Source organism: Rousettus aegyptiacus, unplaced genomic scaffold (genome assembly GCF_014176215.1).
Source record: "Rousettus aegyptiacus isolate mRouAeg1 unplaced genomic scaffold, mRouAeg1.p scaffold_m13_p_10, whole genome shotgun sequence".
NCBI lineage: Eukaryota > Metazoa > Chordata > Mammalia > Chiroptera > Pteropodidae > Rousettus > Rousettus aegyptiacus.
In genome coordinates, this window is record NW_023416285.1 from 99,367,002 (window position 1) to 99,381,061 (window position 14,060).

General features: G+C 57.6%; 1 protein-coding gene and 1 non-coding gene across 6 annotated transcripts in view; one reads left to right on the forward strand and one right to left on the reverse strand.

The window, feature by feature from the left end:
• Nucleotides 1-14,060, forward strand: part of DIP2C (disco interacting protein 2 homolog C) — a 218,547-nt gene that overhangs the window by 97,206 nt on the left and 107,281 nt on the right. Inside the window, exon 1 of one of the 5 annotated variants that reach the window (XM_036228242.1) lies at nt 11,534-12,140. The exons of 3 other annotated variants lie outside the window; for them this stretch is intronic. In XM_036228242.1, coding sequence (XP_036084135.1) covers nt 11,993-12,140 — 148 coding nt within the window. In that variant the 5' untranslated portion in view covers nt 11,534-11,992. Of the gene's footprint in view, nt 1-11,533; nt 12,141-14,060 lie in introns of those variants that run through there. One more of the 5 variants, XM_036228244.1, reaches the window with a different exon arrangement.
• On the reverse strand, nt 4,731-4,847 carry LOC118608746. Its single transcript, XR_004953177.1, has one exon. It is a non-coding gene; the product is annotated as a 5S ribosomal RNA (ribosomal RNA).

Genomic DNA, 14,060 nt, shown 5'->3' on the forward strand with positions numbered 1-14,060 from the left:
ACTTTGAGCATGGAATTTGGAAGTTAAGCTACTGAGCCTTGGTAGGCTCAGGGATAGGAGTGATGAGTAGGTTTTGTATGTTTGTAACTAGTGCAGTGTAGCTGGGTGCTTCGGTCCAAAGGCGAGTACATAACTCCCTTGGGACTCTTGGTGATGGCACCTTTATTCCTAGATTAAGTCATTCCTTGCCGGTGAGTCACGAGTCAGTCTGAGTTCCTGTCTCGGCAGCCATGGGTCAGAGGGGCCTGTGTGGCCTGCCTTGGCCTTTTCTCTGGTTGACTTCTGAATTCTCGGTGGTTTAAAATTTTGATTAAGTCTGGATATAAAAACAAAAAAATATATATATGTGTATATATCTCAGGTTTGCAAACCGTCATCCCCACATGTCATTGAGCTGAAGGGGCAACACTGAATTTGGGGCCGGCACTTAGGCTGCGTCCGCTTGCCCGGCCCCGCCATTGTGGGCTGGTGGCACCTGCGTTAGACGGCGGTTCCCAAAGTGTGTCCCAGACCCTTTCGGAGGACCACAATGTTGCACGAGTGCAGTAACTGTAAGCGGTCCCTTGTGCTGGTGCCTGTGCGGATGTTGGCGCTGGCGATCTGGACGCGCCGGCGGGCAGGCGGCGGCCCCGCCCTGTGCTGCTTGCTGCTGCGGTCTCCGCCTTCACGGCCTCACCGCAGAAAAGGGCCAGTTTCACTGGAAACGCGTGTGATGACACAGTAAGATTTAGTTTCATTAAATCGTAACCCCCAGGTGCTCGACTCTTCGGCATTCTGAGGACGAGATGGAAAGCGCTTAAGGCTGTGACACGTCTCACGGGGCAGCTCTGTGATGAGCCGGACCCGCCACTCCCGGGGATCGGCCGCCTCAGGGCGGGGCGACTTGCAGGCTGTGGCTGCACTCTCAGGGGGCGGCGATGCTTTCTCAGAGCGAACAGTTTGCCTCTTTCAAGGACGGTAACTTACATTGTCTGTCTCCAGTGGTAAAACTGGAGCTTTCAAGGGAACGTTAACATTTTGGAAAGCTTGTCGTTCTACCACCATTTCCGACAGTTTCGAACAGGATGTACCGTGCTGAACTGTCAGCACTTGAAAGATGTGTATAACTCAGCGAGCCAGCGTTTCCTAAATGACCGAAGTGTGGCGATGCAGTCACACTGGTACAGGAGCCACTGCGAGTGCAAAGGCCCAATAGAGTCAAAAGGAATGGAGCGTGGAGGGTGCACTGAGATTCCAGATTCCAGATTCCAAGCGACTTTAAGGAGGTACCGCCAGTTATTCAATTAGGTGTCCCGTCCAAGAATACCAAAGGGTATCTGAAAATCCATTAAACTGTTTATCCCTCTTCTAACTGTATCAGCATGAGGCGCGGCTGTCTTCATACAGGTCAAGCACAGCTGCACGCATTGTGACAGACTGACAGAAGCAGGTCCGGGGAGCCTGCTGTGTTGCTGTGGAGATTTGTAATGAAGTAACTCATTGAGAATATCCTGAAAACCACTGAAATGTGCACTTTAAAAAGAGGGACTTGGGGGTGGGAAGGTGTAAATTGTTTCAATTTAAAAAAATTAAGTAAACATCTTTGCATGTGTTGATATTTTAGAATGTGAAAGATGTTGCTTCTAAAACTCGTTACCATGTAACTCATGTCTGAAAAATCATTAAACTCTCTCCACCTTCATGGGACCTTAAACGGTGGCCGTGGGCGGGTTAGACGCAGTAGCAGCTTCTGGCCTGGATGGCTGAGTTCCACCTCTCGTGCCGGCTTCCTGCAGCGTTACAGAGGGAAGAGGACACGGGACCGGGCACGCTGAGAAAGACGTCTTCTTCCCGGGTGGTCCCGGAGAAGGGCAGGAAAGGCAGTCACAGTGCACCAGTTCCCTCTCCATGACGAGAGTGGGCACGCTTCAGCCTCTGGGCCTTTCCCGCAAGGTCCCTGGCAGGGTTGCCCATGTCCAGGCCCGCGGCGCGCCCTCGCCTCAGAAGTCAGGGCCAGGCCCGGCACGGCTGTGCGCTCGGGAAGGGTGCGGGCTGGCGGCGTTCCCGAGAAACCCGTGGGGAGGCGGCCGCCTGCAGCCGGGGCGGGGCGGGGGGGGGCGGCCTCCTGGCTCCGCAGGTGCTGCCTGTCGGCCGCTCCTCACGTCCTCGACGCCGGCGCGCGTGGGGCGAGGGCGCGCGCGGCGAGGGCGCGCGCACGCTGCACGGGGCTCGGCCGGCAAACACGTGCCCCTGCGTCCCCGGGGGAAGACGCCCCTGCGTCCAGGGGCCGGCGCTCCCTTCCGGACCTTTCCGAAGCTGGCTGCAACCAGCCCCGCGGGGCCATGGCAGCCAGGGGACCGAGCTTTCCCGTGCGAGACCTTTCACGTGGCTTCCCTCCTGTCGCCTGGAAGGGTGGTCTCTTCTGTGGGTGAGAGCGACGGCGGCTCCGGAAGCTCGGGCGCTGGTGTGACGTTCCCTTCTCGACCCGGCCTCGCCTGTGCAGGCGTCCCTTTCAGGTCTGTCCCTGGCCGCACGTGCGGACGGTGCGAGTGTGTCATGTTCAGCTGGGGCTGGTGACGCAGGCCCCTGGGGCAGCCTTGTCCGACAACGCCTCTTCCAGTAAACGGGGCGAACGCCGGCGCACGTTTTCTCAGGATTTTGTGGGGTTGAGAATTGGTTTTTCTTTCTTGGAAATAAGGACACAGCCTTATTTCGACTGTAATGTGTTTAACCTGGAAACTCACAACGGTGTTTAAACGGTTCGCGGGAAAATGCTAACTTAAGAAATATCAGTGTTTGATTTTCTGTTCTATGGAGGACAGGGTTCGAACACCCCACACCCCAGTTTGGTTGTTTGAAAAATGTTCCTTGGCTTTCAAGCGTTTTCAGTAATTTTTCGCTACCTTTAATTAAAATTGCGTTTCTTGAGTCCCGAGGTTGGCGGTGAGGCCGGGAGGGACAGCCGTGCCCCAGGATCCCAGCGGGCCGTGTGGTGGGGGCCGGTGCTGCCTCCTGCTGTGGGGTTGCTTTTCCAGGGTTGGGGGGAGGGGCCCGGCAGCTGGCGGAAGGCCGACATGCAGAATGCTGGGGCACGAGTCCTAGATGCCGAACCGTGCATCACGGTTCTGAAAATGCTCCTCAAAGTCAGGGTCACTGTTGTCACAGGGGCCACAGAGGTGGGGAGTGGCAGGGGTCACAGGGGTCACAGAGGTGGGGAGTGGCAGGGGTCACAGGGGTCACAGAGGTGGGGGGTGGCAGGGTGCAGTTTGGACATGGCTCTGGAGCTTGTAGCCCGGCCTGGACAGACCCGCACTCGAGGGCGGCCACAAGGCGGGGGTGGGAGGGGACCTCTGTGGGCTGGCAGGTGGGATGGAGGAAGCCCGGGAGGAAGCTTCTGGGGTAGTGGTCCCTTCCAGAAGCACAGACGAGACTCAGGGTGGCAGCCCCCCATTTCTCAGCAGCGTGGTGCGCCCCGCGAGAGAGTACCAGACGTGGTCGCGCTCACGTGCCTGGGGCGGGTGCCCGCAGCAGCTCTCTGCTTGGATCTCGGGCTTTGGTGTGGTTTTTGTCCTGTCTTTGAGCAGTCGGGTCTCGGGGCCCCGCACACCTGGCCACAGCTGTGGTTACAAGTTAGCCTAATAAACAGCCACAGGTGTTTTGGTGCTTCCTGGACAGAGCGCACCTGGGACCGGTGGGGCCTCCTGGGTGCCGATGGCCACGTGTGCACGTGTATCTCGGTGCCTGGCGATTGCTGGCCTGGCCCCTCCTGTCTGACAGTCACGCTGTGCCTACCATGTACTTGTCCTGTGTCTCCTGCCTGTGTCTAACAACCCTTTGCTTTCTAGTCACACTTAAAACACCTTGGAAGATTTCACCTGTGTTTTAGAGACCACAATTGTATTCATCTTTCATATTGGAAGCAAATATTTTCAAAAGTAAATGCATCTTACAGGATGCAAGAAATTGGAAACAGTAATTATAGATGGGTTTTTACTTTAAAACTTTTGTGGTACAATTTACATAACAAAATTTACCATTTTAACCATTTTTAAATGTGCTATTCAGCAACATCAGGCAGTCACAGCAAGAAGAAGAGGAAGAGGAAGGGCTAGGTGGTGCCCGTCCCCAGGAAGGGCGGACGCCAGGGGTCAGGCCTGTGCGGCCAGTTCTCATCCCCTCGGCTCACTCCTGACCGTGTGGCCTCGCCCACTCGTTGGGGAGCCTGTGGGAGGCATGTGCCCAGCGAGCGTCTGAGGTTTCTGTCTCTCACAGGAAAGGAGAGTGGTCCTGGGGGAGGTGACTGCGTCTCCTCAACACGTCATCGTCACAGTCTCCCTGCTTCATTACTGGTCACTAAGGAAGCGAGTGTGAGCTTCACGGCATGTCGACTGCTGGGAGCCAAACCCTGATGATAGCATTTCAAGCCTCGGCTCCTCTGGACTTGTCCGGCGTGGCAGTTCTGTCGCTTTCTGGACCTGTGCAGAAGGGAGCGTCTGTTGACTCGCGGCACGGGCAGTCTGTGAGGGGGCCGTCTCCCCTGCTGGGAAGGATCGGCTGGCGCGAGGGACTGGCCTGCTTACTTTCTTTAATCCCAGGTGCGTGGCCAGCCGCAGCCTGGACGCCCCTCACAGGGGAGGGGCTTGGCCTTCCGGACTCTGGTGACGCTGCCTGCAGACACTGTCGCAGCCAGTGCTTGGGAAAGATACAAAGTAGCTGCTGCTGCTGCTTTTTTTTTTTTTTTTTTTTAAACACGCCTACAGCACCTGGTCTTCCTAGGTGGTTCCATCCAAGTACTAACCAGGCCCGACCCTGCTTAGCTTCCGAGATCAGACGGGATCGGGTGCATTCAGGGTGGCATGGCCATAGACCAAAATAGCTTCTTAAATTTTCTGGTGATGCAATTTAAGCATTAGACTTTTACTACATTTTTTTATTGCACTGCCCTTCCAAACTGCTCCCTCTTCTCAGCTGTCTTGGGGTTTTACTGCATTTACCACTGGAATCTGTGAGGGAGGGGTCGGTTCTGACCCCTTTTTAGATACTGTTGTTAAACCGACAGAACCAGACAAATTTCTACATGCCATGAGCTGGCAGAGGCCCGCACGGCGCAGTTCATGTGGGCAGACCCAGGACTCCAGAGTTGAAGTTAAGAGATACTGGTTCCGGGGGGATGAGATGGGATCTTTTAGGGGGGAGCAAACCTGACTGTTTTGGTTGCTCAGCATAAAAAGGCTATTGAGACTTGTTAACCGGTGGGAACACAGTGGCAGTTTGTGTGCCTGGGCCGCTGCCCTCGACAGTGACAGAGGGCCGGGGCGGGCAGCGACGGCTCCAGGAGGCAGCTCTTAGCTTCCCAGGCTGTGCGCCTGCAGCAGCGGTGGCAGCAGGCCCTTGGGAGGCGGTCGGGGGCCTGACGCTTGGACAAGAATGTCTCTAGAGACCCCGTTTCTGCAAGAAGACACACTAGAGGCTCAGGCTTCCTTCCAGTTCAAAACGTGCGTTTCGTCATGTAGGTCAAGGATGACTTGCAGCACCCCACATTCCAAGTTGCAGATCTTGGGCTGATCCTTCTGGGGTTTCAGGGAACCCCGCATCCATTTAATTTGTCTGGAAAATGAGCTACAGAATTATAGCTAATTGCAGCTTGGTTTTCAAATCCTGTCCCAGCGTCCGTCCCTTGTCCTGCATGGCCTGGAGCCCGCACACCTCAGCGGCCCTGCAGGTACCAGGATTGTCGCGTGATCGCCGCTCCCTCCCATGCCGTCCGTTGTGCCGACACTGGCGGGTGGCCGAGGCCTCCCCGGCAAGGCCAGCGTCACTCGTCCCTCGCACCCCCTGTGCCCCCGGAGGCCACAGACTGCGGTCCTGCTCGCTCCTTGCTTTCCCACACTGCACGTGGGACCAGGCCTTCCTCACACACGGCTGTCCCAGTTCCCGGGCCCAGCCTTGCCCAGTGAAGATGGCCTGTCTGCTGTGGGTGGGCGCTGCTCAGGGGACAGCGGCCCCCGGATGGCAGCTCCGGAGGGATCGGCTCTTGCTGGTCCCCCGTACATCGAGTGCTGGTTCCGTGCACGTGCAGCGAAAGCTGTTCTGTTAACTCGCTCACTTATTACGGGGGTGTCGAACTCACAGCCACGCCCCGTCTCTCCTGCTCGGACGCGCCGGTCAGCCCCGGACGGCCTCGGAGTCGGGCCCCGGCCCCCCGTCTCTCCTGCTCGGACGCACCGGTCAGCCCCGGACAGCCTCGGAGTCGGGCCCCGGCCCCGTTACTTTTCCTTTTCCTCCGGCCTCAGGTTCGCATGAGAACAAGCTGTGAAGGGGGCATGTGGTGATTCTTCTGTAGATGCGGCTCAGTCTCACCAGTGGACATCCTCGCCCCAGGAGTCCGAAGGCTACTTTGAATTCAGCCCATAGCAAATAACCAAGAACCTAGTAAGCTCGTCTCACACTCTGCTTGATATTTGAGAAGTGCGCTAGCTTCTAACACCTTTTAATCCACTGTGGCATGTCATATCTAATCACAGGAAGCAGAGTCACACCATGGAATGAAACACTGTCCACAGCAGTGGGTCTGGAATTTCTGGCCTGTCGCTTATATGCTTCTGTTGCGGGGCCTGGCAGATGCGCCGTCCTTGGCTACCAGGGTCTCTCAGGGTAAGAACCGAATGGCCTGGCATCAGTTTCAAACCTTTGGTGACAGTGAGGTATAACTCGCATCAGAGACTCATTGGCGAGGGTGTCAGAGAAACCCCACTAAGCTGCCCGGTAGTGAGAGGTGGTAAGGATCATTTGTTAGCAAGGAAATACGGTTAACTCTTTCCCTCCCTAGCGAGGAGACGTACCAGTTTAGAATAACAGCAACGAAAATCCTGAAAGCTCTCATTCAGGCAGTGACGTGACGCGGCCCGGCTGCGCGCCTCGTCGGTGGGGGGAAGCCGAAGCTCCGCGGTGGCCCCTCACGCGCGTCCCACACGGCAGGCTGGCCGCGTCCCTCCCCAGCCGCGCGCTCCCTGCTTTCCCTGCCGTCCCCTTTCTGGAGGGCAGCCAGCCGCTCAGACAGACCTAAGCACGGGTAAAATACAGTGCACTCGGCCGTCTGTGTCGAGAAATTACTTTCGTGTCCTTTGGGGGGGAAAAACGAGACAAACGGGCAGACGGTGAGGACACCGGCCTGTCGTGGCAGGGCCTGGACTTCGGACAAACGCTGCATTCTAGTAGAGTTTGCTCTGTCTTCTGCCGCCGCCTCTGGGGGAGACCCTCCAGCTCTGTGAGGTGGACCTGGAAACGAGACGAGGTTGGACGTGGGCCGCATTGCGCGCCCGGAGGACCGACCGAGGGAGCGCCGCGGGCGGGCTGGGGTCAGGCGCCAGGGACACGGCTGCACCGCCCGAGGGCAGGGAACGACAGTCCTGCCGCTGGGAGTGTCGCCCGGCCGCAGAGACCACGTGCTGCGCCGCCCTGGCCCGGCCGCTTGGTCCCGCTTGTCCTCACGAAGGGGCGCCGTGACAGGCGGAGCTCGTGCCTCAGGAGCGGCGTGTGTGCGTCTACGTCTGCCTTTCCCTCCATGGAGCGCTCTGCCACTCCGCGGGTCGTTTGTGCTAGAAGTCGATTCCGTGGGGGTCTGAGCAGAAGGAAGAGGGCGAACACCAGGGCCTCTCATTCTTGTTTTGACATTTGCTGTCCCCCAAAGTCATGTCAGAAGCACAGAGGTCATCGATGTGGGGACAGGTGTGGGGTCGGTCCTGCCTCAGAGCAGCAACTCTCTGGGAAAGGTGCCCCAGCAGAACCAAGACGAAGGGGCACGCAACTTAGGGCAAACAGCGGTTTGCGTTCAGGGAGTGCATTCCGGACGTCTGCTGCGTCACCGGTGGAAAGCCTCCGAGGGCTGTCCACGCAGACTCCGAGGAGTCTGAAGTCAGGACGCGTGACGCCTTTGGCTTTGCTTCTGTCCCCTCAAGATTGCTCCTCTTCGAGGTTCTGTACACAGCTTAGTGTTCTGTTTCCTGGAAAATTCCATAGGAATTTAGACCAGAGGCGCGTTGAGTGTACAAATCGCTTCGGGTGGGTTGGACACTTGAACAGTCCAGCTCTTGCGATCCATGAGCACAATGTCTTTCCACATGTTTATGCCTCCAGGTTCTTTCGTCCATGCCTCACAGTTTCCCGAGGACAGGCCTTTCACCTCCTTGGTCAAACTTATTTCTAGGTGTTTTTATTATTTTTGATATGTGTGTAAATGAGAGTATTTTCTTAATTTCTCTGATAGTTTCTTATCGGTGTATAGAAATGCAAGTGATTTTTCATCTGGAGTGGTATGTCATCTGCAAGTAGAGACAGTTAATGTTGGATGTTAGGTTGGCAGATTTTAGAATTTCTGAGGAAGTCGTTTCAAATAGACATTTAGAGAGGGAAGAAGAGGTAACGCATCCTTAGTTTTAAAAACGAAATGCTGATACTCCAGAGCACTGTATTTTGTTTGCTAGGACTTGAAATTTCTAATCTCCACATGGAATTGGAGCTTAGCGACCTGCTTCAGCGATCCGTTGTCAGTGAGATCAGTGTGGCTGCCACATTGGACAACTTGCTCGTTTATAGCTCATTATCTGTGTCCTGTTTTTTTTTTAAACTTGTAGTCAGATATGTGTGTAAGTTACAGCAAGTCTGCTCTACGATCATGAGGACAGTTACAAGCTTTTTCTGTCCCCTGCTTGGCGTTGCAACCGCTCTGTCAGATCCGAGCACCGCCTGCCCGTGTCGCCCGCTCCCAGGGTCCTGCTTTTACACAGCACGTTGCAGTTTTTGGAAACAGAAGTTCATCGTTCTCCAGCACATCTGGAAGTGGTTGTCTGCTCAGAACAGCACCAAGTTGGTCCTGGGGTCTGCGGCCCAGCGTCCTCGGGGCATAGGTGAAGGACGTTAGGCCCCGGGGCCAGGGGGACACACGATGGGGGAGGGGGTGTCCAAGACGTTCCAGGGTCACAGTCGGTGTGAGACCCAGGAGAGGAGCATCCCCGTCACTCAAGGTCACACCCCCTGTCCCTTTCCACAGGCATGGGGTGGCAGTGACATCCCACATGTCACCCCTTGCTCCACGCTCTTTGGAAGAGAAGTTCTTTAAGCAGACGCGTGACTCGTGATCAACTTGGGAATGCGTGGCCGACTTTAAGTAGGGACAAGGGACAAGATCTAAGATTCTGCCCGGCACTTTCCCTTGCAGGAAGTGGAGTCTGACGTTCAGAAATGCTTCCATCCGCTGGGTCGTTGCTGTACTGGGCAGACAAGCGAAGTCTCTGCCGCTTGCCCAGGAAAGTGGGTCAGCGTTTAACCTGGAAGCCTCCCTCTCCTCCTGCCGTGCTTGCCGTCACGCCCTGACGTGGCCAGGACGGGGGAGGCCCCCACCTTCGGACGGCCCCTCCTGCTGCCGTCCTGGAGCAGCCAGGGGAGCAGCCCGTCAGGCCGCGGTTTAGGAAACACCCTGTTCCTCTTGAACTCAGAAGTGGAAGCTGGCCTGCGAGCTAGGTGTTCCCCGAGACGCACCCAGCTCCCAACGCAAAAGGAGTCTAGCATCGCTATGTCTCAGCGTGGCAGCTTTTATGGCTGAAGTCTACCTGAGCTCAGTAATCGTTTTGTGTTAGCCCGTTAGATCCTGCGGGTCCTGGGCTGGCGGGGAGGTCGGCCACTGCATGCAGAGGGGTGCACCTTGCTGTGGACTGGAACCAGAGGAGACTTGCCTGCGTGCCCGCTGGGAGGGGTGTCTGGCTTTTTTGAGAGCCGGGTTTTATTTTAGAGACCTTGGCACCATTCGAAGCTGCTTTCACGTAGCCAAAAATCAGCAGTGTGTGAGCGTCAGTCTTGGAGCAGGGGGCGGCGTGCGCCAGCAGTGCCGGCCATGGCTGTATGCGCAGCAAACACCGTCATCCAAAACCACCCAGGGCAACTCTTCTATTCCTAGCATTGTACATCCATTTGCAGTTGTTCTTTCAGTATCGAAAAATTTTAAGGTTTTTGTGATAATTTTAATTATGGACAAATTACTGTTGAAACTCAGCTGTATTTATAACACGTTAAGGACTAATTGGATTACATGATTTAACTTTTCCTGAAGCATTTTGCATAGTTACATAATTAATGTCTAGCTGTCTCTTTGCTAGGAAAGTTGATTTCTTTTCAGATCAGAAATCTGGAATGAAACATTCCATTAGGCGATATTTAATGCGTGATTATCGATTTATGAATGTGAGAACGAGAGAGTCTCGTAACTCTGGGGTAATTCTTGCTCAGCAGTGATGGTGGTAAATGCTGAAATGATGGGACAACCCTGTAGATTCACAAATGAGTGTCGGCGTGCTCACCGGGGGGAACTGTCGAAAACGTGAATGAAAAATTAAGTCGTGTTCGGTTCGTAGAGAACAGTGTTAAAAAGTCCTTCTGCTTTTTGCCACCACCGCGGTTGCTCAGCTGCAGAAACGAGGTCACTGTAGACACTTGGCATCTTATCTCCTCCACTTTCACATCGAAGAAACACTCCAGGCAAGTGTAGTCGTCTGAAGTCCCGAAATTGAGGTTCCTGAGTATCGTCCGATAACGTGCGTGAGGCTGGCATTTATCATGCGGCAGTCCTAACCCAGATGTGGCTGCTGGGAGCAGGGACTCCGGGCCCAGAGGGCCTGGACCACACATCGCCAGGGGCGGAGCAGCAGCAGCCACTGGGATGGTCGGCTCCTGAGGCCTCGAGACTAAGCTTGGAGGCGGCCACCTTCGAGCTCGTCTCTGGGAGGGGCTGCGGTGGGAGGGCCCAGGGCAGTGAACGAGCCATGTGGCCCACGGGCGTCTGGCTTGGCCCCCACAGCCTGCCTCGCTCGGTGGACAGGCGTTGGCAGAAGCTGCCCCAGGGAGGTTGTGAAGCTTCGCGGGCAGGGACAGGAAGCACACTGGGAGCTGTGCTGGGTGCGGCTGTCGGCGTCCTCATGACTTGAGCAGCAGCAAGTGGGGACATTCGATGGCTGGGTGTCTCCAACTGCAGCAGGATCTGTTGCCTCCAACACTGGACGTGTTGCACGAAAAGTGAGATTCGGGGTGCCTGGCCTGAACGTCTGAGCGGAATGAATGTGGCGGGACGATGGCCATCAGCGCCTGTGGGTGTCTGGGAGGGGGCGGCGGGGGGGCAAGTATGTGTCAGACTGGAGGAGACAAGCCGAACCGTGTTCTCGCCGGTGTGGACAGTGTTCCCACTATTCCTGCCCACACACCGAAACGAGGGGTCACGGGGAGCTGGCTCGTTTCTTCTTTCCTGCCCGATTGTGGAGGCACAGAGGCCAGAGGCAGCTTTAACTGGTCCTTCTAGCGAGTAACGTGTAAATCGTTGAGTCCGTGAGGTCTTCGGTCACTTTGAGAGCAGTCGTGAGTGTGTACACGCACACCTCCTCACTGGGAGGTTCGAGCTTTTTCTCCTTTTGCTTCTCCGTGTGGGGCCCCACGAGGCGGCGGCAGCTCGGCGAGGCGGACGAGCGCCGTGACCACACAGAGCGGCGGCGGGTGGCAGTGCGTGCCGCCGAGGCGGGAAGCCGGCCCGAAGCCACTTGCTTGGGATCGGTTACGTGACATCCCAGCAAGGGCAGACTGTAGTGTGTCAGACCAACATGTTTCCCTTTACGTGGCCTTTGCTCCAACGCCCACGTCGCTGCCGTGAGCCCTGAGTGCGGCTGAGCACGAGGGAGCTGGCGGGGGAGCCGGAGCCGGCTTGGCAGCGGTGGCGCCATCAGCACGGCGCTGTGTGACATGTGGCTGCGGGACAGGAGGTGACGTTAAGCTCAGAGTGAACTAATACAACCTTTACTCGTCCCTGTCCCCAGAGAACCGCGTTGTCCTTGCCAGCGCACGGCGGCCCTCTGTCCTCTCGCTCCGGCGAGCCTCTGTGTTTGGACGGTCCAGCAGACGTTGCCCCGCGTGCTCAGGAACACGGGCACCCTGAGCCCGGCTCCCCAGTCGGACCCAGCTTGTGTCGTTGCAGCTGATGCGGTCAAGCGTGGCGTGTAGGCCCCCAGCCCCAGCCCCGCTCGGCCTGGGGAGAGTTCCCCTCTCGGGCACGTGCCTTCCTGGGCAGGGTCCCACGGACCTGAGGTCCGAGCGTGGTTCCGGGACGGCGGGGCTGAGTGTGTCAGGTATGTGTTCGCACCCACCGCCACCTGCGGCAGGGCTGTTTCCGTGGACGGGACGCAGGACTCGGGTGGTACTACCCAGGAGTCAGTTTTCCTGATAAAGCCGGGTGGCAAGGTGTGGGCGCGTCTGTCCTCCGTGATGATGGAGGCCTGGTGGTGAGTCTGGGACCCGATGGCCGGCCGAGTGACGGGGGCTTAGAAATCACGGCCTCACGCTGAAGAGGTCAGCGTGGAGCGAGGAGAGGGGGCAGTGAGTCCCGTGGTCACATCGCAGGGCCAGCGGTGCTGGGAAGTCACATTGTAAATGGCGAGCTGAGGAAAAGGTGGTGCGAGCTCGGCGGGAGAACACGGAGGACCCTCTGGGCGGCAGCTGGCTGGCTGTGTGCTGGGGGCGAGGGCAGCTCCCCTGGGCCTGGGGCGCGGGGCGCACCACTGTGGCTCCTTCGGGGAGGCGGCTGATTTCCTCGTGTCCCAGCCTGCTGTTTTAGGGACCATCCGTGCCAAGAGTGGCTTGGAGCGGGCATGCAGAGAGCCGGGCGGCGTCCCTGGCTGGGCCGGAACTATGCCGGATCCAGCTCGAGTCTATTTCCCGTGAGCAGAGTCAACAGCCTGACCTGCAGGGTGTCATTGGGTTGGTGGGAGCACGTGAGGGTGCCCGCCCCATGTTTAGGGCCGTGTGGTCACTGTCAGCGTGCTCATCAGGTGTTCAAGTGCATCGTCACCCACACCTGGCACCTGCTTGTTCACTCAGTGTTTATCGTGCGTCTGTAAGGGGGACGTGCTGGTGGACAGGACCCCTGCCCTCCGCCCCCAGGGCCCTCATTTTCTTATCTATAAAAGGGGACAGGACTGGTGCTCTCCACACACAGCTGCTGGGAGGATAGGTGTGTCAATGTGTTACAAGCGTGAGGCGCGTGTGGTGCCGACTTCATCACTGACGAGGCCTTCAGGGCCCTAACAGCTGCAACGCAGCAGCTCCTCCTCAAGCTGAGTTATCACCTCGACTTGGGGTACCTTTGCGTTGCAGATCAACACAAAGTGGAGGTTCACCGGCCACTTCAGGGGAGGGCCGTACGGCACAGAGGCTGAGTCTGGGGGCGGGCCGGTGCACTGGGGCCTCCGTCGCCCACGCGCCGGTCGCGTGACCCCCCTCTCTGAGTGCAGCTCTCTCCCGCACAGCAAGGGCCCTACCACGTTTGTGAGGGCTGTCGCGAGGCCCGTGTGCTCACAGGCGCGCTCGGACTGCAGTCCTTGCTGGTGTGCGCGGGATCCGGCCGCGGCGGGGGCGCCTGGCATCCTGGCCTGTGCCTGGAAGGTGCTCGTCAGGTGTGTTTTGGGCTGAAGTCCCAGGGCGCCTCAAGTGACCTCGGACGGTCGGGCTCTGGTTAAAGGTCATTGTTTTGGGGTTGAATTCCTGGCCAGCAGGTGGCCCGTGGTTCTGTCCCCTACCCTCGGGCGTCTTTGCATTCAGCCAGTGAGGGGAGGGACAGGGTGCAGCTTCCACTTCAGCCATCATGACATCGTCACCTCCCGTCCCATGACGCCAGCTCGTCTCATGGCCACACCTGAAAGAAGCCAGGACCGTGGTCCAACCCTGGGGGAAGAGGGGACCAGGTTTGTGACTGTCGGGCCACCCTGGCGAGCCGTCCACAAACTGAAAGACGACGAGGACGCGCACGTCTCTGTCACTGTCACCGTGGCAACCGTACAGGTTGGGTGAGGAGCCGGGGTTCTCTGGCTTCCGGAGGAGTCTGCGCCTGTGGTCTTCGGGGTCGGTGTGCCTATGCGAGGTGTGTCCCTGGAGGCGGCGGCGGCGTTTCCCTCCTGTGGTTCCCTGATCGCCCCGTCCACGTCCCAGGAGGCGAAGCAAGAATTCGGGGGTGGGCTTCCCTAAAACCAGCTGGAGGCAGGAGCCCGAGGGAG